Source organism: Dunckerocampus dactyliophorus, chromosome 19 (assembly GCF_027744805.1).
Source record: "Dunckerocampus dactyliophorus isolate RoL2022-P2 chromosome 19, RoL_Ddac_1.1, whole genome shotgun sequence".
In the NCBI taxonomy this organism is placed as follows: domain Eukaryota; kingdom Metazoa; phylum Chordata; class Actinopteri; order Syngnathiformes; family Syngnathidae; genus Dunckerocampus; species Dunckerocampus dactyliophorus.
The window spans coordinates 2152317-2179266 of NC_072837.1; the positions used below are offsets into that span (position 1 = coordinate 2152317).

Consider the following 26950-nt stretch of genomic DNA (forward strand, 5'->3'; position numbering starts at 1 on the left):
ATTAGTAACTCTTTTTACACAACACACATAATTTGGTAATAAATTAAGGCAACAACAAAAACATCTGAGGAGCCACTTGGGAGTCGAAAGAGTCGTGTCTTTTTAGTGAACGGAGCTAAAGGAACCAGCACTCTAAAAAGAGCCCGAATTTCCATCACTAGTTTACACTACCGTACTCTGACCGCCAGCCGTCCACGATCACCAGGCTGGCTCAAGCTCAATGGCTTATGGCTCAAGACAAAAGTAACAAATAGCGGCAACGAAAGAGAGAGACTGACAAGTGTGTGACCAAGGAATTACGAAGCTTTTCAAATGTGATGCTGAAGACGATGACTTGAGTGGTTGCAGTTCCCAGGACGGCGATGAATGACTTTTCATGTTACACGCACTCTTGTTTATTTAACCAAAAGTAAAAACAACAACTGTATACTAAATATCCCACGTTACATCATGGACACCTGGAAGACAGATGCGGCCTGTATACATCTTTTTTTCCCTCTTTAAATTTGGTGGGTGGAGCTTCCATACCAGTGCGGTCTGTAGTCCAGAAATGACGGTACTGTGCTGTTTATTCAATAACATCCTTTCTTGAGGCTGCTCATTGTGGAGGAAAAGTGTTACAGAAGTCAAAGTAAAAGCAAAACACGCATGTCAATGTTATTTTTGAGTCCTGATGTCAGCGCCGGATCTCATTCTTTTGAGCCATTTTATTACACTTTCACGCACAAGACAAAGTTTCAGACGTCAAATTAACTGACTGTTTAGAGACGACACAAGCCCTGATTGCGTCAGTCAAGTTAAAGCAGATATTTTCCATCACATTACAAGGCCATGACGTCTGTCAACCACTCAAGAGGCGTCATTCTCGCTCATGCACACACAGAATATGCTATTGATACACTACTCATTGTATACAGTACATGAGCGCATTCCTGCCGTCCTGGCTGTAGTTCTAAGTGTCACATCCTGCCTGCTGCACACATTCATGTTTATACAGTAACAGACTGTACACATGTGGAATGCCGCCTGTGATAAGACACACATGTGCACACATGCGCGCCCAAACACCTCATCATGACAGATGGTGCACCCTGGGGTGACGCTGGGGGGGAACCACCACCCATCCAATCAGGTGCAGCACCCCAACCTGCAAGGAAAAAGCTGCAAATAAAAACACCAACACGGTATTAATGGGAGTAAAGGAATGTATTTTTTAGGCTCACAACTGATGCTGTGAATAATACTAAAGAGGTTTTTGAAACTGCCAGTTTTGCTGATAAATATATTTTTAAAAATGCATAGATATTTACAGCATATTACAACTAAAGTGTGTCATACAGTAACAATGTGAGACCTACACTCACACAAGAGGCTGCTTGGTGACCTTGTTACAAACAACAGAAATTGAATTAAGATTAGCTGCTATAGCTGCTAAACATAATGTCTATTTGTGCGTTCATCAGCTAGTTGTGCCCAAGCTTGCCAAGTGTACAAAAGCAGAAATGCTTAAAAACACCTGAGTAAATGTTTACACAAATATAAAAAACAAACATTAAAAACACATGAAGGTTCGCAAAGGAGAGGTCAAAGACGACCCATATGCAACATGGTTAAGGTTATCTTTGGCAGATTACACTCGTGTGCAAATACAGCAAAATGTGGATGTGAGCTGCTGGGAACCAGTAATAAGAGAGCAGTTCCCGTCAGTGATGCAGTGATGAGTCTTCACGGTGCACGTGTGAAGCATCCTGAGAACGCCGGCTGGGGAACAGAAGCAGAATGACGCATTTAAACACAAGCGTGTGTCATTTTTGTATCCGAGTGTGTGTGACTAAAGTAATAGGAAGTGGCCTACAGTAGAGCCAAGAATGATTTAAGTGGAAAGGATCAATAATGTTGGCCAGGCCAGCAACAACATTCAGCTGATGGGCTTTGACAAGAACAACCTTGATTGTGACTCACTTACAGCATTGCTGCTCATTCTTGGGGCTCATGCCAATACGTCAAACAGATATACAGTGTTCAAGCACCAATTCCACCAAGAAATAAAAGTTTGAATTTTGCAGCGTAAAGGGTCCCAAAATAGAAAGACAGCAAATTAACAGAATAAAATAAAACATTTTATTTGGGGCTTTTCCTTAAAGAGGCAGCAGCTGGATCATTACACCACCAGTTAACCAACTACTTAACCGCAATAAATGTATTTAATGAATGAAGCAGGATTCCTGATTTATAAATCAAATATTTTCGTAGTTAGAGCATAGAAAACCTGTTTTACAACCTTCTACATACGGTTTTTAATATTGTTAGAGCTCCCTTGACATTGAATAACACCCCTATCTAAGTCACCTTTGCACTCATATTACCCTATATATATATATATATATATATATATATATATATATATATATATATATATATATATATATATAATATATAAAAGACTCGTGCTCATGCGAGTGTTGATAAAAATCTTCCGGACGTGTGGACACGAAGTGACGTCGGGGATTCAGGGTTGAGTTTTAGCTGGAGTATGGCCACAACAGTACCCCATTTTATGATTATGATTATTATTTATTATTGTGCCTGCCGTGAGATAATTCCAAATTTCAATAATTGTTGTTGTTTGTGATCAAGTCTGGTGGGTGTTACTAGTGACACCTAGTGGCCAGTGTAGATTACAGTTCATCGTCCTTTAATCCCTTTATTATGACAGTATTTGTGTTTGAGTTCATTTAGACATTGTTATGATTGAAAATCATTAATTTAGGTCAAGAATGCATAACAATTATCTTAATATGCATATTTTTTGACTAATAACAGTGACCTTAGTAAATCACAAAACAGCAGTCATTTATTAATGCATTCTTTTTGGAAAATAGGGTGAGGGCGTGATGTTTGAACCGCAAAATGGCAAAAGACGACTGTATCAGATTACTCATCTCTTTGTTTTCTCCCCTGCCTTGGGCTGACTTACACATGCGCCCCTTTACCCAAAATGGAAAAGCGCCAATAGCGAGTGGAGCTGCACAAAGCAGGTACTGCCCAGTGGAAAAGGTAACCATGTTGTGTTTGTCCTGTTTGGGAATTGCACTGTAAAATCTACTGCTTGGTGGAATCGTACAGTTAGAACCATAAACAAGGGAAGAAAAGGGATCCACAAGTACCACAAATGTTGCCTGTTAACATCTCTTCATGCTCAAAAGAGCCCTGTGATCTCCTCCGTGACCGGGTCAAGGTCAATGTCGTAGAAACAGGGTCGAGTCGGCAGGCCGGGCATGGTGCTCATCTGAATGAAGCAAAGCCACAAACAAAGCATTTATGGATCAAACTAAAAAGTATATCTGTGCAACAAAAGAGACGCTTCTGTACAAGTGTATTGAAAATTCAGGCTCCAATAAGAAGTGCAATTTAGATAATAGCAGTAGCTTTATATTAACACTGTCCCCACAACACAGCCATCAGCGTCTAAGATGCTCTATCAAAACAAGATTGCAGGCTCCAAATGACTATAATTTAGACTCATTTAACTCCAAACAGACTGAAGAAGAGTGGCAGTGTGGTGACAACCTTCACTTTAGCTGTGATGAAAGGATAGTCATTGGTGGTTCTCACAGAAAATGGTATGAAATAAGACTTGACCATCCCTGCAAAAGAGATGTGGTCACTAATCCAAAAAGAAAATGCATACTAGTTGATTTGACCCCGACAGTTTGTCCTTTTTCATTTCAGTTTAACACGACTGCAGATCAGAGGCAATGGTCTGTCTCATAAAACCCCAAATCATCCATTCGTCTGAGAGAAAATGATCTAGCTCTCGCCCACCACATTCTTTGCGTGCCTGACCCAGGGACAGCTTTATGAGCCCATTAGTGGAAATGAGGCAGAAGGAAGTGACCAGCCAATTTCCTGCACGAAGAAAAGGCGGCCTTGCAAGTAAACAAAAACAGGGAGGATGTACTTGCAGCTCGATGCCAACAAATTGCTGATGACTGGTCCTGAGGTCATCGTGACTCCTCCACTATACATGACTCAACATGTGAGTAGGCTTGCAGGAATTCAATACTGCTGCATTATATCACTATCTAATGGACTGTAGGGAGTCGAGCAATAGTGGTGAAAACTACTTTAATCCCTTGGGCCCCCTTTGACATCATAATGTTAGATAAGTAACTGATATCTGTAGAAAGTTCTCTTTCTCGCAAAATGAGTCAGAGCCTTTCTTCTTGTCAGAGTGGGGTTGACAAAGGGCAAAGTAAGAAGTCAAAAATGTACCACTTCCACACGGAATGAAGAGGACTTTTTTCATTATGCCCCATGACTTGTCTTTCAATATTTTTTTTACTAATACTAGGCCATAGTCAACAGCGATCATTTATTACCTCCGTCAAGCGCAGCGCGGGTGTTATGTTTTTGCCGGTGTTTCTGTTTGTTTGTGTTCAAAATAACTCAAAAAGTTCGGACTGGATTTGGATGAAATTTTCTAGAATTGCTGGAAATTGGATATGGAAGAACTGATTTTGGGGGTGATTGGGACTACCGTCTGCATCCAGGAAGTTTTTAAAGGATTCTTTAACATTGCGAGACAGGACCATTTTCAGCATTCACAAATAATGGTCAGAGCACTTGGAAAAAAAAATACAGGACAAGTTTCCAACAGGTTCTACAGAATATCAAAAACTGATCCATAATCCATAATAATGTAGGATTATTTTGCTGTGAATCACAATATGGGGGGGGAACTATGGCGCTTGGCGGAGGTCTGTGCTCTCCGAGTGGTTCTCTAGTTAATTATTGCATTTTTAAAAAAACCTCAGTCGAGTGAGGCAGTGTTGTTCGAACTGCAAAGTGATGAGGGACGACTGTGCTTCCATACCACAGACAAGTAGAATATGTGACGTAATGTAAGAAGTAGATCTCGATAGAACCATTACAGACTCATTTTTCATATCAAGACGCAACAAGTAGACTGTAGACCAAACCTGAGAAGTTAGACAGTCCACTTGACCAAATATGTCCCAGCATTATGCTCAAACACAGCGTGTCTTTGTCTGGGAATACCCTGGGGATTTCTGACTCCCGCTTATTGTGGAGAAGGGTCTCAGCCAACAAACAGCAGTAGCTTACTGCAGGAATGGGGGACTATGAGATTTAATTTTAAAACAGACAATTTATAAAATTGACGGATTTCCACAAATTGTGAGACCACATAGGTTTTCAACTGAAGAAGTTGCATTTCAGCTTTAAAGAGTTGCACTGTGATTGATGGGATAAGTGGAAAGCAAGGGAACACTGGGAACTGGATAAACTTTGAACCGTTTTCAACTTTAACCAACACAGACAACAGACATGAGGCAGTCTAGACACATCCAGATGTAGATGTAGTCTACGCAGGTCATAGATGGGTTTTTGTTAGAACTAAAAGACACTAAAACTTGTTGTTGTTGGATTTTCTGCAATTAAAATGATATAGAAGTTAGACCAAATACACTGGCTTCGTAAGGGTTTTGGTCAGTGGAGGCAACTCTAACGGGATATGAACTCTTCAGAGTCCTATTGTTCTGCTTTTGACCCCTCCCTCACATTTCAGACAAATGACATCAGTCCCTTTCCTCATTCTTAACCCTGCAAAGACCCTTTGCCCCCTTTTCCCAGCACCATATCTTCCCCCTTGGTGGACTAAATGGTTGGGTTCCCACCACGGCAAAAGTCAAAACAGCCTGCAGCCATGTTGGCGGTAGCACGGGCATCAGAGCAGCTGTGTTTCATTACTTACTTATTTTCCAGTAGATTGTTCAGTGAAAAACATCTTATGGTTTTGTGTATTCTCAGTCAGTCACTGATGACAAGCGTAGTATCAAAACGGTTGTCTGGCTAAGTAAGGAAAGATGACCGGGTCTTGCTAAAGCTTCCTAGCCTTCTAAAACTTTAAATCTACTGTATGGATCAAGATGTTAAGTAGTTAAAAGAGCGACTAAGAGATGCTCTTTATGCTCTGGAGTCACAGTTCAAGGGTCGTCAATGTACTAGTGGCTCCACGGGCCACAGCAGATCAAAGGCAGAGTTTGGAGATCGGGCAGACGCCACATTGCGACACTCCCACCCCTTTCCCAGCATGCCCGGTGTTTGACACCTCTTCTTCAGGCCAATCAAAGCTAAGGCCCTTGGGGGAATCGTGGTGAAACAGCAGGAGGTGAAATGTTTTGAGAACCTGCGCCCTTCCTGCATAGCCCATCACCGACTGAGAGGCTCCATGTCTAAGCAGCTTAATAATATGGCTGGCCACCAACAATTTTGAAAGAAAAAAGGAAGAAACTGGAACTTGGGAGCTTATCCTGCAAAAACTGGAACAGAGCTGTCAAGAAGACCAAAAGTCATGTTAATGAAGTTTGTGCAATGTCATGCACCACAAAGCTTGTTCAATTGAGGTTCAATTGAGGGAGAGGACAGATTTGTCCTCACATTTAGGGTTCACAAAAGAGACACATACTACCCTTTACAAAGGGTTTATCAGAATAGTATTAGGCGTGCGGTGTATTAGGAATCACGTGCAGTGATGTTCATGGCTGGTGAGGCTCTGACTAACATTTTTTTTTATGTCAATAAAGGTTTCTCACTAAGAGGATAACAGGAAAAAGAAGAAAATATTTTTTTTAATCAACTGAAAACATTTGTGGTCTTATCTTTTATTTGTACATCAAGTACATCTCCAGGATAGGTTTTTATACTTTGTTGCAAAAGTCTGATCACCTTCTGGTGAGTTTGGATTTATCATCCTCCACCTTGGCACTAAGTCATTCATTCATTCAGCAGAGCATAATATCTTTCATGCATGTGACTTGCTGCTCTCCAGCTGGTGCTGCTGCTGCCAAGATAACCCAGCTGGCTTTTCCTATCTATGGAAGGACATCAGTGACAAGCACCTTTCAGCACACAATGAGGAGAGTGCTGCAGCGCCTCTGCATATGAAATTTGTATGTATTATATTGTCTGATTAACATGAATAATGATTCCACACTTACATTTAAGAGATTCGACAGACTGTAGAAAGTCATGGTGTATGATCAATATTTCAGCAACATTATATTATTGAAACTGACAGAAACACAGACGGTAGGCTTAGCTTGCGCACTATACCAAGAGGAGGCGCTCGCGGAAGCCTCATCTTAGGTTTCAGCCTGTATTTCATCAGGCAATGTGCAAATTTAGCAAATTTTGCTTAAGAACATGTTGAAAACGATTGGAATTATACAGAAAATACATGAACAAAACAGTTCAACAGACAAATATTAAACATTTATTTTATGTTATCATTATTTCTTTGTTTTTTTTTATTAGTTTAAAAAAATAATTTGACAGTAATTAACATCACTGGTATTAGGCCATATTTAGCAATCACTTACCGTTCCCACGAGTGGATAGATGAAGCCTGCGCCGATGCTGGCGCGAACATCTCTGATTGGCAAAATGAATCCGGTGGGTGCACCCTTCTTTTCTGGCATGTGTGACAAGGAAAGGTGAGTCTTGGCCATGCAGATTGGCAAGGAAGCAAAGCCCTTTTGAGGAGACAGGACAAGAGTCAAGGCGAGTCACATAGCTAGATAATTAGCTTTTGCAGACATTGCAACCTCACCTGCTGATTGTAATAATTTATTTTGGCCGTGGCCTCAGGGGACAGCTCGATGTCTTGAGCTCCATACACCTTTTGGGCTATAGTTCTAATCTTCTCCACTATTGGCAACTATGTAAGCGACACACAAGAAAACCACAGAAGACATGAGACCAATGTAATAACGTACTGAATCAGATCTGTCGCAAGAATGTTGCCACATAAAATCCAGGATACTTTGTGAACTCAGTACATTAGATTATTGGGGGCAAATGGGCTTTATTGGGTTAGTTTTACATGAATATTGTCCTCCTGCTATTGGCGCTTTGGTGATATAAATGGGTGGACACAGCATCATAACAGGATAAGTTAATTGAAGTCACAACTTCCCAGGCTTGCTAACACAATCCAGCTGATAGCCACAACCTCCCTTAAAAAAAATCCCTAACTCATCCTAACCAAACATATCCTCAAGTGGCAGAAGTTATTTTTAGAAAGAGCTAACAAAATCTCACCTCAATGTCGTAGAGGAACTGGAAGTCACTGGGTCTGCTGGCGGCAGCTTTCACGGCCTGAGCCAGTTCTAAAGAACCTCGCCCGCCCTGAGCCCAGTGGTGGCATGGCACAGCATCTGACGCCCCACACTCTTTGGCGAGCTGACAGACAAGGTCGATCTCTGGCTGGGTGTCTGTCCTAAAAAGTGAATGTTAACAGGGCTCTGTGGTCATAACAACAACCTATATTCTATCTGCCCAGTAGTGGAGGACTATAGTTCCAAAATAGATCTTACTTGAAGACATTGAGCGCCACAACAACCGGTACCCCAAAGAGATGCGCTATCTCAATCTGCTTTCTAAGATTGCTGAGGCAACCACCTTTAACAAGAGAGAGATTCTGCAAAAATACAAAACAAATGTGTCATTAGTGTTTGGTATCCCACTATGAAAGCATTTCTTATATTTAATGCAGCATATTTTACAGCTGTGTACCAATTGCCTGAGTCTAGTTATAACAGCCAAGCTCATTAACAACATGACACAGCTACACCCACGTTTGACCATGGCAACCCAATCTTGCACCTTGTGTGTGTGTGTGTGTGTAGCACTACAACCAGAGCCATGCAGGTCTCATAAATTCATTTCACCAGCTCTGTTTTCCTAACTGCTTCTGGTTCTCATTACATGCTCCACAATTAGGCATCACCGCTTCATTATTTAGTCAGCTGAATCAGCCTGGGAGAGCGGTGATACCAACCAAATATGCGCGTGAGCACGTGAACACACACAAAAAGTGGGTGCTACTAGGTCGTAGCCACATTACCGGAAAACCAAAGTTGTTTTCAGCTGATAATCAAGGAAATACTTGACTGCTATTTATATGTATTGCTTAGAATGAAATGTCAGCGTGAAAACTGTATTGGACACAAATGAAGGCAAATGAAGTTGAGTTTTTTGGACAAGGGATACAGTAGCAAAGTATGTACAACTCATTTTTCCATCCTTGCAGATGCCATGGGTTCAAACAAAAAGTCCCAACTCGCAGCCACGCCATCAAACAATGTGACATTAATAAGCAAAAGAATGTTTCATCATTGAAGTCTTGCCTCGACTAATGAACTTAAGGAGCTTCGACAGTGCTGGAGGCATCCTGACATTTATGCCTGGATGGAATAAACAAGTGCAGACAACCACAGCTGAATAAGATACAAAACACACCTCATCAATGTATTCTTTCGGAAGAGGTGCGCCTGCTGATACCTGCAAACAGAAATAAGACACAATTACACACACATGTAATAACGCAACATCCTGGTTTTGCTCCTCTTCATTTTTCCAGCGAATCTGTTTATGTGAAGGGGAACTAAGGATACAAACCGAGAAGTATAGCTGACATTATAAGGGTTATTTTAGTTCAAATTTGTCTGTGAGGAAATGCAAAAACAGCCGTGTCCAGCAAGAACATTAGCCTATCAGAGTTCTCTGAAATCCATCATTGAATGTATCTAAGCTATAAAGTACTTCATATTATGGCATGCCAGAGGTATGTGTGTTATGTTCTTATCTACACAGCGGATGACAGCTTGGCTTATGGTACAAAAACGAGTCATAATGCACCAGAGTCAACAAATAACAAGTGCAAATTTCATGTCTGAATTAAGTGCCAAAAACATTTTAAATGCCGCTCCAGGCAATTTATCCCTTTAGTCCAGAAATACATCTGTTGCAAATTCTAATAAGATTGCCTGTAGGCCTTCCTGATAAATCACATTCACATGACAGGAATTGACGTGTGGATGGACGGCAAACGCCCAGAAACAATAATGCCTCTGGCTGCTGCCAGCACAGAGCCTCCTTAACTTAATTTTGCCATGCGTGTGTTCATTGAATCTGTTATTACAGCTGGATCTACATAAATAAAATCTCAAGGAACTCGTCAAGTAATTAATTACTCAATTTATGTAGTCTCCTGGCATTAAGGCATCTTTTCAAAAAATATAAACAAAAATACTATAAATACTATGGTGCTGCAGTATTTCACATAAGTGAGTACACCATACCATAGACAATACTACAGAAAGCAAATTTGGATATACTTTAGAGTAGTCAGTGTACAGTATTATTAGAGTGTACTCATATAGCTTTACTATCCCCTGAAAATGACAACACACAGCCATTATTGTCTGAGTGAGTAGCAAGATAATCGTGTCTTGCCTACAGTCAAGCATGGTGGTCTTAGTGTCATGGTCTGGGGCTACAAGAGTGCTACTAGCACTGGGGAGCTGCGGTTCATTGAGGAGCAAAAAAAACAAAAAAAAAACCCCATGAATTTCAACATGTACTGTGACATTGCAAAGCAGAGCATGATCCCCTCCCTAGGAAAACTGGAGCCGCATGGCAGTTTTCCAACATAAGGAGCCCAAACACCTCCAAGATGACAAGTGTCAAGCTGAGGAAGCAGAATGTGAAAGTGAAGTGACTGAAGTTAGAGAATAATGTCTGCGTATTAACTTATTTTCAGAGGACAGTAAACATAAACTACATTGACTAGTCTAAAGTATGTCTACGTTTCATTTTTATAGTATTATCCCATGAGAAGATATAATAAAATGCTTGCTGAAATGTTGCTGATGCAATAATGAAGGTTATGTTTAATGTCATAAATATGTATTTACATTGACTTACATTGGGGCCTCCACCGTGCATCTTGAGAGCTCGCACGGTTGCAACGAGCACCACCACACTGGGCCTAAGTCCTGAGGCCCGACATTTGATGTTGAAAAACTTCTCCATCCCGATGTCCGCTCCAAAGCCGGCTTCAGTCACTGTAAGGCAACAAAATATGTGATTAACGTGGCTCATCCTCCCTAAAAGTCTTATTAGCAGCACAGGTCGGGTAGCATGAGCATTTTGATAAAAACATTGAGCCTGAACATGGCTTTGAAATACACATGTGCATGAAGACAGATACTGTCTGTAGGGAGGATGTTTCACTGTGGCCTCTCAGAGTCAAGAGGGCCTCCGATATGGATGGCCTTACAAACCAGCCTCTTGAATATGGGCCAAACAAAGCAAATAGTCCACCTGGCACAGTAGCCTTGTTAAGATAAGGTTTACTGTTGTGTGTTGGATGGGTCTACGTGCACGAGCGTGTGCACAATACCGCTGTAACAACACTTGCTTGCTTGACCTGATCTTGAACTTGCATAAACGTATATAAACATAGAATATGTTTAATGAGCTTTTAACAGCCCGTGTGAGTTTTGAGCAATCTGGCATCCACAATACCACATGGAACAGCCACAGCGTCCTGCATAATAATAAAAAAAATACATTCAAAACAATACAGTCCAGAAAACAATAGGACATCCCTGAAAAATTGTCAATTTGCTATGGTGGCGCTGTTATTAAACTCCATAAATTGGATTAAAGTGGAATTTCTCACACATATCAGTGCGCCCTAGAGAATACTCACTGTAACCTTAATCACCACCAAATTTGGCACACACCTTTAGGAGTCAAAAAAGCGCATGTATGTAGAATTTTAGCTAAATTGGTTGCAAAACATGGCTGCCATCAAGCAAAACTTCTTGAACAGTACTAAAGTCAAGAAATAACTCATGGCAAAACAGGAAGGTGGTGGTGGTTAATCTCACTGCCACACTGTGTCTTTGGGAACAATCACATCTTCAATGCAGGTAAAAGTGACCTTAAATGTCAATTTTACCCTTTCATTTGTCATTTACATGCATATGCATGTCCAAAAGGAGTAGGAATAAGTTTTGCTTCTTCCTACTCCTTTTGGATATGTGGAACTGTGAAATGATGATTCACGAGATGTATTCCATTGTAACCTTCATGCATGTTCAAATAAAATTAAACCAAACCAAACCAAACCATTTAGAATGGTTTCATGCACAAAAAACTGTAATTGTAACTATAAAAATGTGTTTTGTCTTAACATTTTTGAGAGCCAACTGCTGATGACATCCTAAACAGACAACATAACGTAGCTGACTTCCCGTTCCGGTTGCCATTTTGTTAGCTAGTTAATAAGACGCTAATAAGAGAGGATGTTTGTGCTGAAAAAAACAACAAAAAACATTAACACAGTTGAACTCACGCAGTGTATTATTAACAAGACAAGACGCATGCCATTTTGTGCGCTAACCAGAGAATGCACACAAACAGAGGCAAAATTGTGGCGTAAATTTTCCACGTGAACACAATAACCAGGGGGGACGCGGAACAAGGTTCCACTGTAATCCCCTTCCTATGCTTACATCTACCAGCTGGCGTTCAAACTGCAGACTTTGTTGACCAGACCAGTGAATTCTCCATCTGTGCATGTGACGTTTTTGACAAAAGTAGTACAAAAGGATAATCGTATTTTTCTTTTGTTAACGATAAGGCAAACTTGATGAGTTCAAATACTCGGTGCGTATGGGGAGCCCGTGTGCACGTAACCCACTTAACATTTCAAATCAAATTACAATGATAACGATGACATTCGCAAAGGAAGTCAGGAAGCAAAGCTAATTCATTCATGAGAGAGACACTGGGTTACATCGTTACTACTGTTCGTGTGCGTGTAGAGGATTTACCAATGCGAAGGCTTCATAAGCACTGTGGGGGAGATTTATCAGAAAGTCGTCAGAAAGTGAACAAAAATTAAGCTTTGTGCGCAATCTGGACATGTCATGCGGAAACACTGGCAAGCTTCCTGTTCTGTGGAATGACCTTGAACTGTCCCCAGAACGTGAGAGAGAGGGAAAGAAGGGATACGGAGTCTCAATGAAATTGGGAAGGAGGGGGGGATCAACACCACCATTTACTTCCTGTTAGATCAGTTTTCCAGTTTGCCTGTACCTTATTTACATGGGGCCATTGGTAACGATAAGCAAAGTAATTTTATCCCAGAGGGGATTACGGGCTACTGCATTAAAGTGTAGACTGCAGCAACAGAGTACAGTCGTCCCTCGCCATATCGCAGTTCGAATGTCGCTCCTTCACTATATTGCGTTTAAAAAAATAAAAAATACAATAAATGATTGCTGATTCGTAGTTCACTATGGCCTATTATTAGTCAAAAACAGACAAGTTATATGTAGTATTTTGATCACTAAGCATCAGTTATGTTATGAGACATGACGTTAATTACATTACCTTTCACACTGCATGGAGACGGGCTACTGAGCCAGCAGAGCCGAGCCAACATGCCATGGCTGAGATCGAGTGGGGGGGAAAAAAGGTTCTCCTTCCATTCTGTGTGGAAGTGGTAAGTTTTTGGCTTCTTTGTCCTTCTTCGCCACTTCGCTTGAAACACTGTGTATAGTAAGTAAATTGGAGAGGCTAACTAGTGAGCTCGGTAGCTTGCTATGCTTGCGGAGGCCGTTATGTCCTCACAGTGATCCCGTAGCCGGCGCAATGTGATGTAAAGAAATAATGATGAGTGTAAAAGAGACGGATGGGGTGTTATTTCCTGTCTACAGGGCTCTAATAATGTTTAAAAAACACATTTAGAAAGTCGAACAGGTTTTCTATGCTCTAGCTATGAAAAGATTGTTTATTAATATTGAATCCTACTTCGCTGAAATTCACTTATATCACTTAACCAATTAACTGTGATAAACGAGGGACTACTGTATGCCATAACAGCTCCGACTGACTGTTACAGCACTAGCTAGACTTTATTGTTTACGTTATGGGATGTCATTTCACAAACCCACTTCTATAAATGCCCAAATTTGCCTCTCTCTTTAGGGAACATCAGATGGTTATCTGTGTTCAATAGTAATAACAACAATATAAAACACCCAAACAGCTGGAATGTGGATGTCAACCTACAGAGCAACTCCATTTTAGGTCAAGATGACTTGAAAACAACAATACAGAGCACAATGATGAAGCATGGCCATGAATTTGAGCACACACCCCCCTCTGCAGACATCCCTCAGTGGGTTCATAAGGAGTTCATTTGTGAATGAGGAGCTAGATGTTACAATAAAAATGATAAAAGTACTATTTATGTTGTCTTCTTCAGTAATAAGGGCAATTTGAATTTTCCACACCCGTCCGCTAAAAATGTGGTACACATCAGTCAAGCCATTATTCTCAAGAGTAACAAATACCACATGTCCACAAGTACTAAACATGATTACCCTTTAACACCATAATATATTTACAGTGAATCCACACACTTGATTCAGCATTTGCGACTCCACACTTGTGTATTTTTTTAATTATAACATTTTTTTTGTGGGAAAATCTGCCCCTCCGTGCTTTTAATCTCCATAATTAAGTCATTATCTGGTATGAAAAGCATCACATTTTCCCTAGTAAGATGACAATTTATAAATACGGTATGTAGTAATTAATTCCGTAACACCAGTAGGGCTGTCTGTGACCAATGATTTTCATAGTCCAATCTGGGGGGTGTTGTTTGCATCTCAGCTGCCGGACAGGGTCATGGAGGTTGAGTTCCTTGCATACTTGAGGGTTGTTTAACCATCACACAGACAGGTAGGGATCAACATGACATGCCAAATGTATTTTTTGTACACAAATGTTGTCATTAAGCACAGATGTGACCCTAAATGCCACCCAAATTTTGTCTGTTAAATTATTCCTTTGTAGATAAGCAATTTAATTAAACATACTTTCAATATTAATATAATACAATACCATTTCATAATTATTAAAAATTTCAACAAAAAACATATAAATTTCACCCTATTTTTCTACATTTTACATTTATCAGATGACGCTTACGCTTCTATTCTCTTGAGCGTATTATGCCAGTCTGGCTATGTGTTTCATCAAAGGGCCTCCTCAGACAGGGAAGGGTGGGAATGAGATGGACTAAAAAAAAAAAAAACAAGGGTGGAAAGTACAATTCTGTGCGACAGTATTGAGAAACCCAACTCTCTGCCCACACTGCCGACACACACCTGCCAACTTCTCAAGAGCTGACAGCGACTGCTCATGCTAAACATGTCAAGTATTGTTTACCTGGTAGTGCGCTCTCTCAAGGAAACTTGTCCTTGGGCACAAAAAGAAAGTATCCATAAAAAAGGCTAGATATCGGTTGTGTCGGCCAGCCAACACACACAAGTACACACACAAACATTCCAAACATGTTTTTGCAGCCAAAGAAAATATAGACAAAGAGGGACGAGGGTTAGATGGACAGATAAAAATGGAAATACTCATGTATGCCTTCACGTTGAAGGGATTAGTGTGGCTTACTCTAGAATTCCACAGGCTCTTAAGATTATCATTTGACTTCCTTCCTCTCTCCTGTCTGTTTTTTTACACAATCTTTCCACTGGTTTCCTAGAAAGCTGCACTGTAGAAGGATGCCAGAAGCAAATGGAGCCGGTGAAGTCAAAATGAATCTGGGCCAAAGGTTGCAATAGTAAAAAGGAAGCAAGACCACAGCTGGAGTTTATTTCAAAAGGTCCCCTATTATGCAAAATTGACTTTCTAATAATGTTCTAACAGTAATATGCATCGCTAGAACCTGTTTACACACACCAAACATGAGAAAAATCTATGAGCTCCTTCACTTATTTGCTCCACTTTTGAAAAAACAAATGCTCAAATGCAAAGTCTTCGCTACACGTCATAAAAAAAAACTCTGCCAACCATCTGTACGTTTTATCGTTTTAGCTTTTCTTCAGCAAATAGGCTAAGCTAGCATGATGTTGCTGTTCAAATATAAGTGTAATGTTAGCACTGTAGCATGTACTGTAAGTGATATATGACATTGGACAAGTGCGGAGTTACAGTGTAAATGTATTCACAGTCTGAAACGAGCTTGGACAAAGACAACTCTTTAGCATTAAAGCTACAGACACATGTGATTGCATAGACCCAATAGGGCTTACTAAAAGCACTTTTAAACTGTTTAACAAGTGTAAAATGGGCCCAACTGTCATTATTCAGTGTATGGATACGGTGTGATGTGTATGCAAAGGCCGTATGCGCGCTTACCCACGAAGCCATCCCGTCCAACCAACTTTAAAGCCAGCTTGTCTGCGAGGACCGAGGAGTTGCCATGGGCGATGTTGGCAAAGGGCCCGGCGTGGACAAACACTGGCGAACCCTGCAACAATGGAGAGCGGCACACAAGACACACAGGCATTTAGAGGAGAGCGGAACCCGCAGCAACTCACCCTGCTGGGTTTCAATTGGAAGGGACCTTTTTCTTTCATGTGACAACTTGTGGAGTTCAACCATCAGGATAAATGTTTAAATTTAGGCTGGCAGCGGGTTTGCAAATGTTAAGAGGTGTCTGACTAGCTAGCCTGTTTGTCCCTCTGATTAGCAAAACCCCCTAAAATGCATGTGCATGTGCTTTGCAACATGTAACAACGGGAAAAAACATTTGTTCGGTCAAAATAGGCTTAAAAAGGTGGCACTTTATAGGACAAGGAACCGTATTTGGTTACTTAAACTTCAGCCGCCAGATGCCTCAACAATCATAATTGTCAAAGAATCAGTTTGCTGCACATGAGGGACTTGAAAACAGCTCTTGACATTGTTGCACTGCATGTGATGGGGAGGAAGAAGGAAGGATGGGAAGGCCACACAATTTTCTAAGCTTTTGTTCGCATCCCTAACTCCCTTCCCACTGTTTACATAACACTTTCACATCGCTGCTTCTTAACAAGCAGCTGACAAATGCTAACACTTTTCCTGAATGTTTAAACAACTGATGTGGCACTTTATTAACATTCTTACCCCCAATAAGTCGAATGGAAATACACATCACGCATGTCATTGAACCACTCCACTTCACTCTTTCCACATCCGCATGTAAATGACAAGTGATGAAAGTGGCAATGAAAGTACATGTGTGTCATCTATTCAACAGATGGACATGAGGATTTCATACAAAACAGGAAGATGGAGGTCATGTCCCAGTTTCCTCTTCCTGTGCACTTCCAGTCTGTCTTCACAACAACGCTAACGTGAGTAGAAGATCTGGAGTCAAACGCAGGCTGGGGTCTGCGTACAGTCAATTCTCTGAAAGTGCACGTGGACAGGATGTTTGCATCCGGCCTCACCTCACAGATGCATAAATACACACACAATGTATATAGAAAGTGGACACACCCTTGTTAAAATGTTCTAATATTAACTATTTTTTAGTTGGAGAACTTTCGGTTTTAATGATTTTTCAGCACCTCACCTCAACAATGTTTGCACATCCACTCCAACACTGTCTGATAGTGAGGGCATTCCTTAGGGCAGTGCTTTTCAAATAGTGGGACGGGCCCCCACAGTGAACTGTCAGGGGGGCGTGAGAGGCAGGGGAGGCAGGGAGCACTTTCAGTATTAGTGCAGACCTGAGTAATATCCCTTGACTGAGCCTTATCTAACGTTCAATGTTACAAAATAAGTAATAAAAGTATGTATGATATTGATCGGCTCACCCCTACTAGTTTATATAAAAAACCCAATAGGACCACTGTAAATAGAAATAACATACTCACTAAAGAATGTGGGAAAATGTGTTATGGCTTGATGAAACCACAACTTTTGGGCCACAATTCCAAAAGGTATATCAAGGCTGTATTCACGTTCTACAGTTCCTTTTCTGTGGTGCTTCTGAGTCCTGAACTATCTGAAACAACATGAAAATACTGGGAATACACACGCAAAATTCCACTGGGGTGTGTATGTTCAAAAATCACAAGAGCACACACGCCACAAAAAGGACCCAGGCGGCCTAGGCTGGATGGAAAATTCACACGGAGCAGGGAGGCCCCACTGGTCACGATACCAGCTCCCTAACCAGAATCGCAGGAAAACCACACAGGAAACCGCTCGCACAACAGGACCGCAACGCTTCCTCCAAGAAAACAAGAAAAAGTTATCGCATCTCTGCTACGTGCGTGCTCTGCTCGGGAGTCTGGGACATTCCATGTTTATTTTCAGAGGGTCCATTGCAAACATTGTGTACACTTGCACTGTAATTGAACAAAGTTGTTTCTTTAGGACGTCTGTTACAGTCTCAACAAGGTGACCTGAGTTGTAGCCGTCTCCACCACACTGCTTAAACTGCTCTTCAAATTGAGTGCAGGGGGAGGAAAAGGTCAATATATCATCTTTTAAGAGCTCTCTGCGGACCACTCTCAATCATCTGTCTGACAGGGAAGGCCGGGGGGTGGGGAGGCCTTTAAATTTCCCCGTGGACCGCTGCCCTATTTATTCTCCGGAGATATTCATCAGAGGAAAACCTGTCGGTGTGTGGTTTACGTGGATGACGACTCACCTCAAGGGTTTGCATCAGCGTGGGCTTGATGGCATCTTTCATTAGCACGGCCAGTGCCCCACTCACGCCCTGAGAAAGAAAGACAGAAAGATTCGGGTGGAGCTTACAAATAAGGATAGATAGGACAGACAATTAAATAGCAATAATAGCTCACAAAAGTGAGTACAAACCTCACATTTCAGCAACCATCTTATCTACTCAAGGGACCATACTATACTGTACATAAAAAAAAAAACAACTGGACATAACCTGAGTGTAGTCAGTGTATAGCAGTACAGTGGTCCCTCCTTTATTGCAGTTAATTGGCTCCAGACCCGACCATGACAGGTGAATTTCCACGAAGTAGGATTCAATATTAATAAATGGAACATTTTTTGCAGTTAGCATAGAAAACCTCTTTATGACCTCCTAAATTTTTTTTAAAACATTTTTAGATCACTGTAGACCTATAGACACCTTTATACTCATATTACCAAATATAGTAGACATCCATCCATTTTCTATACCGCTTCTCCTCTTTATAGTAGACATAAGACATAATAACTCACCCTTAGCATTGGTAAAGTTCCTTCTTGTTTTAGTATCTAGAAGGTAATGTGGGTTGATCAATTAATATCAAAATATTACCAGAAATGTTATTTGACAAGTTGCTAACTGTAACTTTCCCTTACAGTTAGTCTATAACTCTGCAGCACGGTTTTAACAGGAACCAAAAAAGGGATCTTATTACACCAATTTTAGCCTCCGTGCACTGGCTGCCTCTTCGTTTTAGAATTGATTTTAAGATTTTATTGTTTGTTTTTAAGACGTTGACAGGGCTGGCCCCTCAATACATCTCGGACTTCATCCAAATTTACACTCCAGCGCGCTCATTGGAGTCCGATGACCAGCTCCAACTAGTGGTGCCCAAGACGAGACTTAAGACCAGGGGAGACCGGGCCTTTCCTGTAATCGGCCCCAAGCTGTGCAGCACTCTCCCCACTCATGTAAAAGCAGCCTCCACAGTTGAATGCTTTCAGTCTTGTCCTAAACACCACTTTTATTTTCTGGCTTTTATCTCGGCATGAGTTGTGTGGTCCTCTGTGTCTTTTAGTCTTTTCTTTTAGTTTGGATTGGTTTTACTTATCCTAGTTTTTATTTTTATTTTTTACCCGTTTCTTTTATTTATTGCTGTTTTAAATTTTTTGTTTTTATTTGTTTTATTAGTTTTACTGTATTCATTTTGTATTTTTACTTCTTATTATTTATTGTTTTACTAGTTTGTGTAGCACAACGTTTAGAAAATGTGTTGTATAAATAAAGTGGATTGGATTGGATTGAAAATTCTGGGTGAAAAAAAACAAACAAAAAACAGCATCAAAGTGGCCCTTGGATACTTTCATTTTCCAGTTTGTGGCCCTCGCTGGAAAAACTTTTGACACCCCTGCTCTAAAGTATACCCAAGTCTACTTTCTACAGCAATGTCCCTTGTGAAGATATGCTTGAGTAAAAATGGTTGCTGATAAGAAGAGTGTACTCACGTTTAAATGCTATATGTTCGTATAGTGCATCTACAGTCATACTCCATATTTCCTCCACAAATCCTAATGGAGGCTGTGGTATTGTTTGGCTCTTCTCTGTCAAGAAAGACTAATGTAACTTTATATGGGAGCCTCGTCCACCCCTGAAACAACATGCCACAGTCAAGTTTGGGAAACCAGAGCCAGTTGACCTCGACGGCTGGACCTGCTGAGAGGTACTTAAATGAGGTGTTTTCTTTCAAAAAAAGGAATGTGCCAAGTTGTTTGGGCCGGTTCAACTGCAAATCTCCTTACACTGGATGAAAAATGGCACAGGTTTATCAACCAAAAAGGGGCACTATTCAAAATCAGAAACACACAGCGATGAATCCGCATTTTCCTGCAAGGAATGTCAGGACGACGCTATGATAAAGTGACTTGGGGAATGGTGGGGATTGCCTCAGTGCAAGTTCTCACACTCCAGGGATGCAAAAGATCAAACACACACCAGGTCCTCTGCGGTGACGGGCTGTCCGGAGCGGCTGGTCCCCACCACCATGTGCGCCAGTCTTGCTTTCATGTCCTCCAGGCTGTCTGCCAGAGCCAAGATGGCCATGATCTCGCTGGCCACCGCAATGTCGAACCCAGTCTGGAGCGCGTGAAAACAATGCAAACCACAAAAAGGCTCCGTTAAATCAGAAATGACAGATTTTTTAAGGGTCGCTTTTCAAACAGTGTGGACAGACATGGGCTTTAGAACAAATCGAGTGTATAACCCTAAGCCGGCTTTGAAGAATGCATGCTATAACTAAATAACTGGGGGAATAGAACAAGCAGTGACCATGAGTGAAGACTACCTGCTGGAAAGTGTATAGAAAACCAAACGTCCACACTATATAACAACTTTTAACCACATCAATCCACCAACGGACATAACGTTTCTATTCCCAGTCCCTGACGGAATACCCTCAAGGGCTATAGTGTATCCAGTGGAGGATAAACCAACTGATGGCGGTAAATGTAAGCATATGCTGAACAAGTTTAGAGGCTACGCCAGGTGGGTGTGTGCATATATATCATTTTTCTCCATTCTAAATATTTGCTGTCACTTAGACTTGCTTGCTTCCAATTGGAGGTGTAATGTTAAAAGATTGTTGGCAATTTCATTGAACACCTGTCCTGCAATGACAATAAGAGTTTGTATTGTTTTTTGAATAACAATATACTACAATGTGTTGAGTGAATATCAGGAATGTGAATATATGCCGTTTGGTTATCATGTAATACAACACACAAACCTCTCTGATTTGTCCTTTTTCAGTGCTGGCCTGTCCTACAGTGATCTTCCTCAAAAAGCGGTCATTCGTATCAACCACTGAAAATGAGAGAAATTCATTTATGGTACTGGGAACATGCATACAAGGTTACATTAGTGTACATCACATATTTATTTACAGTGTAACAATTCTACATGTCCGAAAAGGAGTGGGAATAAGCAGATCTTATTCAATCCTAATCCTACCCTTTCTCTGTTCCACAGCAATGTTCCATTTACTGGTCTAGTTAACTGTTTTTGGTAACCATTACAAAGCATATGGACATTAGTGCATAGATAACTAAATACATACAAGTAAATAAGTTATTAAGGAGTTCAAATCTCATAATTCTTTGACATTATTGGGTAGCAGATAATTGTTTGCTTTGTGCATTTAGCCGTTTGACGTTTACTCATTTAACTTTTGCATTTACTTGTGGGATTACACAACTCGCGCACAGTTTACAGGCCATTACCATGTGTGAGATGCAAACACTGACACACCCAAAAAACTGTCAAGGAGGAGAGTGTTATCTCTTATTGTGTCATATGTTGACACACTCAAAGTGGTTATGCTGTAGCAGAGTTCAAAATGTGGTTTTCGGATCATAGTGCTCGAAACGGGGACAGGTACTGCTGGTGTGAACTATATTACTGTATATTAAAAAACACACACATAAGACATGCAACCACACACACACAACATCAGGAAGTCTGCTTTTAGTCTCTTGGGCTTGTTTTAAAGAATGCCTTCTGGAAGAACACATATCTTTCACTGTCAACATAAAACCAACACAGCTCCCAGTGAGGTGGTTATTCCCATAATTGTTATTCTGTCTCACATTAAGGATGTGCTACTTTATTATGGCGGACCTGCAGCTTTTCAAGCACAATAATGTTGAAAATGTCACACTAACGTAGTCATTAGCAGTAATGCGGAAAAAAAAATACTTTAAAAAAGGAACAATGTATATTTTGAGGTGTTTTGATTTCATTTTTTTATTACCTCTCTGCCAGGTGATTTTGGTGGGATCAAGGTCAAGACGGACAAAAGAGCTGACTTCCTGGGGCGTGATGGAGGTGGGGTCGGTTTTATTGATGCCAAGACGCTGTAAACAGCAGGTGGAAGAAAAGAAAAGAAAAGAAAAAGCTGTGAAATTGCTGCAGAAGGTATTTTTGTGAATATACCATTATTACTACTATACATAAGATACAGACATAAAATTGTCTATACACTGTGGTCATTTACTCTGTCAGAAGCCTCACTATGCATAAACTACTGTTAGGACACGACAGGCGATTTTTAAGCGAGGCTACCTGATGCCCTCTAGTGGAAAGACGGGTGTTGTAACTTACACGCAGCCTGGCGATCTGGATGGGTGAAAATCTTCTGACTCCATTGACTAAAGGGACCAGCCTGCTGAACAGAGCCTTGGATGGGACAGGCAACATAAAGCAGTTCAATAACCCTTTCATTTTGCCACTCTGACACACAAAGTGAAAGAATCTACCTTGTCTGATTGGGTGGCCTCGTGGAGCATCCTGGCATCAATGGCTGCCGCCACCAGGTTGTTGGCCGCAGTGATGGCGTGGATGTCACCAGTCAGATGAAGGTTGAACTGAGGGGGTTAAGACACAGAGGACTTGCATTTGGTACAGGGCTTTGAAGACAACCTTGCCTCACAACCCCTCCCCGTCAAGTCTTTTCGTCATTTTAGTTCAAAACAATGTTTTTATGTGCGCGCATGTCTTACCTCCTCCATTGGGATGACCTGGGCATATCCCCCTCCTGCAGCTCCCCCTAGACACAACAAAGTGTAGCACAGTCAGAGGCAGACAACGGGACAGGGACACACACAAAGGAGCAGTGCTGAGCGCTGGACCCTGAATGAACTTCCCCCCACCCTGACGCTAAGAAGACATTAGGCTTTGAAATGTTAGCTTCACGCTGACAAGAGACACAAAACTTGTGATAACATTCCCAACTGGCAACTGTCTGCTGATGGCTTTGTCCGTGTGTGTGTGTGTGTGTGTGTGTGTGTGTGTGTGTGTGTGTGTGTGTGTGTGTGTAGTCATGTGGATGGTGCCTTTTTGGAGTCTGCTGCAAAAATGTTCAACTAAACTCCTGAGTCGGATTTGGTCCATTAGTCGCCAGTTGAATAGCCCTGCTCTAAAGGTCTTAGTACGCTGCAAACTACAATCGCTAGAATAAACATGTTGATTATCTTGTAATGCAGGGGTGTCCAAAGTGCGGCCCTGGGGCCATTTGCGGCTGGCGCAGCACATTGTAAAAATATCTAACGAGAAAAAGTCATAATTTTATGAGAATAATGTCATAATATTATGAGGAAAATAATATCAGTTTGGTAGAATAAAGTTGAAATAGTCGTATCATTATGAGAAACAAACAAAACAACAAATAACAAAATTGTAATTTTTGGAAAATTAGGTTGGGGAAAAGTAAATAAATAAAAAAATTAATATATAATAAAGTCAAAATATTAAGGGAATAAAGCAAAAGGAAACTTACAAAGACTATTTAAGAAGAAAGATGAAATATTTAGAAAAAAAAACAGCAAAAATGGGGAGGGGGAAAAGAGCAAAGACTGAAGTTGATATTAATAATAGGCTTTTTCACATATCACAAGGCTGAGATGCAGTTTTTTCTTGAAATCTATATAACCTCTGAGCTTACAAAAAAGTGGCCCTTGCATCCTTTCATTTTTCACTATGTGGCCCTCCGTGGATCAGGTTTGGACACGCCTGTTGCAATGGATCCAATTAGATATGCCAACATCATACAAATAAGTCATAAACAACTGACCTTTAACCCCAAAGGTAGGTCCCTGGGAGGGCTGCCGGAGGCAGGCGAAAGAGTTGAGCTTCAGGTGAGCAGACAGAGCCTGGACTAAGCCGATGGTCACCGTGCTCTTCCCTTCGCCAAGTGGGGTGGGAGTTATACTAGAAAACGAACATAGATTTGACCTTAACATTCATTATTTCAAGGTGGTAGAAAGATGAGCTTAACTCACCCAGCCACCAGTACATATTTCCCATCAGGCTGTGCTTGAAGGCGGTCTAAGAGGGACAGGCGGACTTTTGCTTTGCTCCTGCCATATGCTTCGAGTTCTTCCGGAAGCAGGCCAATCTCTTCTGCAAGCTGCTCCACTGGCTTGGGTGTCTGAGCTCTGGAAATCTCTATGTCACTGGGGAACAGCAGTACACAAAAATTGATGCAATAGCCATGGTCTTCATGACACTCAACTGAAGTGATTGTTCTTGCCATGTACCTTGGTACAGGTGTCAGGGGCTGTAGTTTGAGGCTTCGCAGTCGCCATTGTCGGTACTGTTGCTCCTGGAGCCTCCGACTGCTGCTGTGCACCACATTCTTGTAGACAAAGAGCAGATAAACGGTGAAAACAAGAAAAAACAGTGCTGATAAATATAACAAAACAAAAATGACACACCTGTATTCTGTACGCTGCTGTGAGATACGCCAGCCCGGACTTTGAGGACATCCCCGACGCATCTAACAATATTGAAAATGATGTGAAAATGTTTGTTTTTGTGACTGTTGGTGCTGTTCACTTATACATTAGAACTAAGAGAAAACCTCACCAGCAGTGTATCATTAAGTAACATAATAAAAGCCAGTAAACTGGAGGATTGGGAAGTGTGTAAGAAGCGGTGTAAGTCAATCTGTGCAGTGATGTGACACGGTCATTGACAACCACAATTTGCCTTACTACAAGTACCTGTGTCAAGGGTGGGCTCCAATCGGATGACAGAGGCCCCTGGCCTGATCCAAGTGAGTGGGACGTCTATACCTCCTGCACCTGCTAGCACCACAGCATCAGCTTCCATTACCTACAAATTCATAACATGGGTATAATGATTAAAAAGGGACGAGCGTTCTTTATTGACCCAAATACAGTGGATCCCTGCACATACGGCGAGTCAGCATTCACAGCCCCGTAAATTTGCAGATTTTTGGTAAAAAAAAAATACTTTATTACAGTAGTCCTTCGTTTATCGCAGTAAATGGTTCCAGACCTGAGCGCAATAAGTGAATTTTCAAAAAGTATGATTCAATATTAATAAATGGAATATTTTCGTAGTTATGGCATAGAAAACTTCTTTACCTGATCTTCTAAATACGGCTTTTAACATTATTAGAACCTTCTAAACATGAAATAACACCCATATAGTTACCTTTACATTTGTATTACCCAATATAGTCGATATAATCAGAGAAAATAAGACATTCCATTCCATAAGATATAAAATATATAAATAATATATAAAATAAAACATTAGACATAAATACGACAAGGCAGTTTATCCGCAAAAAAACCCACCTCATTCACCGTAAGTCGGTGGTCAATTTTTAACACGTGATAATACAGTTAAATGTACAGCATTCATGTACCACTGTTAAAAATCCCCCAGTTTTGCATGTTTATGTCATTGATTATCGTTTCTGATTTTGCACTTTGTTCGGCGGTCCTTGAACGCACGGTTGTTGCTGTGAGACACAAAAGTGAAACTTAGGATATAAAAATCCGCCCTCAAAACTTGCAGCAAGGTGATCACCAGTTAATGTATGATCGTAAGTCGTCGTTGGAATCAACAGGCGAGCAGTGTGGATGATGGAGATGCGGCTTGGAGAAATGCCCTCTACAACAGCTAGCTGGGACGCCCCAGGGTGAGGTGGAGGGGGCCCCACACAAAATGTAAGCGCTGCTGTCACGCTAGCCTGTGACTCTGATTCATCTGTTTTTAGCGATTAACATTATTGTTCATTAGTGGTGAGCAAGTATACATTTTATAGGACTTTAAAAAGTGTTTAATAATTGTGAGACAGATTAAGGGTTAAACATGCTTGTTAGCTTCTGTTGCTGGTGACCAATCGCAATTAAAGAGGGTTCTACAGCTAAATCTAATCTAACAATTCCAACAGTTAGTGCTGTTGCAAATGTTGATATGAAATCGGAAGAGAACGTCAAGCTAGCAGGAGTTTTTGGAGGGGTAGGAGCGAGCATTGTGTCCAAAATAGACATTTTTATGGACATCTTAATTACTCGCAAAAAGAACAGAACCCCGGCGAAAAGCTAAACCAGTCCGAAAAGATACCAACGCACCTGTCTCTGTAGATTCTTGACATGTGGATGACTTTTAAAAGCTATCATGCCGCTTCTTTCTATCAGGCACTGCAGGGCCACCCCAAGGGGCCCTTCGGCTCCGATCAGTAATACTGTTCTTCCCACTACGGAAGCGTCTGTAAGGAAATGATTGAAATCATCACATTTGAGCACATGACAAGCAAATGAATAACGCATGCAGGAAGAACTCACCATGTTTCTGCAACAGATCCACAACAGCGCTGCCTATAGGCAGTGTAAAGCCTTTGCTCAGGTCCCCTTGCATCAAACGACCCATATTCAAATATGTTATCCTATCACGGAGGAAAGAGACAAGCACAACTGACTGAATTTGTCTTAGAAAAGGACCGTCAGATCAGACTCATTTGATCAGATTCATTTAGTGGACATAGTAGGAATGCACTCTTCAAACGGCCCAGTGAGTGCAGCTTTTTACCCGTCTATGTCCTTCTCGGGCTTAAGAGTGTCGAGTAATCGACTGGTGAGATTCGTTGGGGGAAGGTGGAGGTAGACTCCGTGCACCTTGGGGTCCTCGTTAAGCTTCAACACCTCCTCGACAATCTGTTCATGTGGACAAGGTCACAAA

General features: G+C 41.2%; 1 protein-coding gene across 4 annotated transcripts in view; it reads right to left on the reverse strand.

The window, feature by feature from the left end:
* Nucleotides 1-438: 438 nt before the first annotated feature.
* mthfd1l (methylenetetrahydrofolate dehydrogenase (NADP+ dependent) 1 like) overlaps nt 439-26950 on the reverse strand; it is a 29903-nt gene continuing 3391 nt past the window's right edge. For 3 of the 4 annotated variants that reach the window (XM_054762298.1, XM_054762299.1, XM_054762301.1), the window contains 24 exons: nt 26801-26925; nt 26557-26657; nt 26344-26480; nt 24958-25069; nt 24670-24731; nt 24493-24590; nt 24235-24408; nt 24027-24163; nt 22957-23003; nt 22714-22821; nt 22559-22633; nt 22209-22311; nt 21186-21262; nt 20396-20536; nt 18389-18457; nt 16102-16213; nt 10792-10931; nt 9325-9366; nt 8400-8503; nt 8125-8302; nt 7634-7741; nt 7404-7556; nt 3168-3289; nt 439-1761 (listed from right to left, as the gene is read on the reverse strand). In XM_054762298.1, the coding sequence (XP_054618273.1) occupies nt 3200-3289; nt 7404-7556; nt 7634-7741; nt 8125-8302; nt 8400-8503; nt 9325-9366; nt 10792-10931; nt 16102-16213; nt 18389-18457; nt 20396-20536; nt 21186-21262; nt 22209-22311; nt 22559-22633; nt 22714-22821; nt 22957-23003; nt 24027-24163; nt 24235-24408; nt 24493-24590; nt 24670-24731; nt 24958-25069; nt 26344-26480; nt 26557-26657; nt 26801-26925 (2493 nt within the window). In that variant the 3' untranslated portion in view covers nt 439-1761; nt 3168-3199. The remainder of the gene's footprint in view (nt 1762-3167; nt 3290-7403; nt 7557-7633; nt 7742-8124; nt 8303-8399; nt 8504-9324; nt 9367-10791; nt 10932-16101; nt 16214-18388; nt 18458-20395; nt 20537-21185; nt 21263-22208; nt 22312-22558; nt 22634-22713; nt 22822-22956; nt 23004-24026; nt 24164-24234; nt 24409-24492; nt 24591-24669; nt 24732-24957; nt 25070-26343; nt 26481-26556; nt 26658-26800; nt 26926-26950) is intronic. The other variant, XM_054762300.1, reaches the window with a different exon arrangement.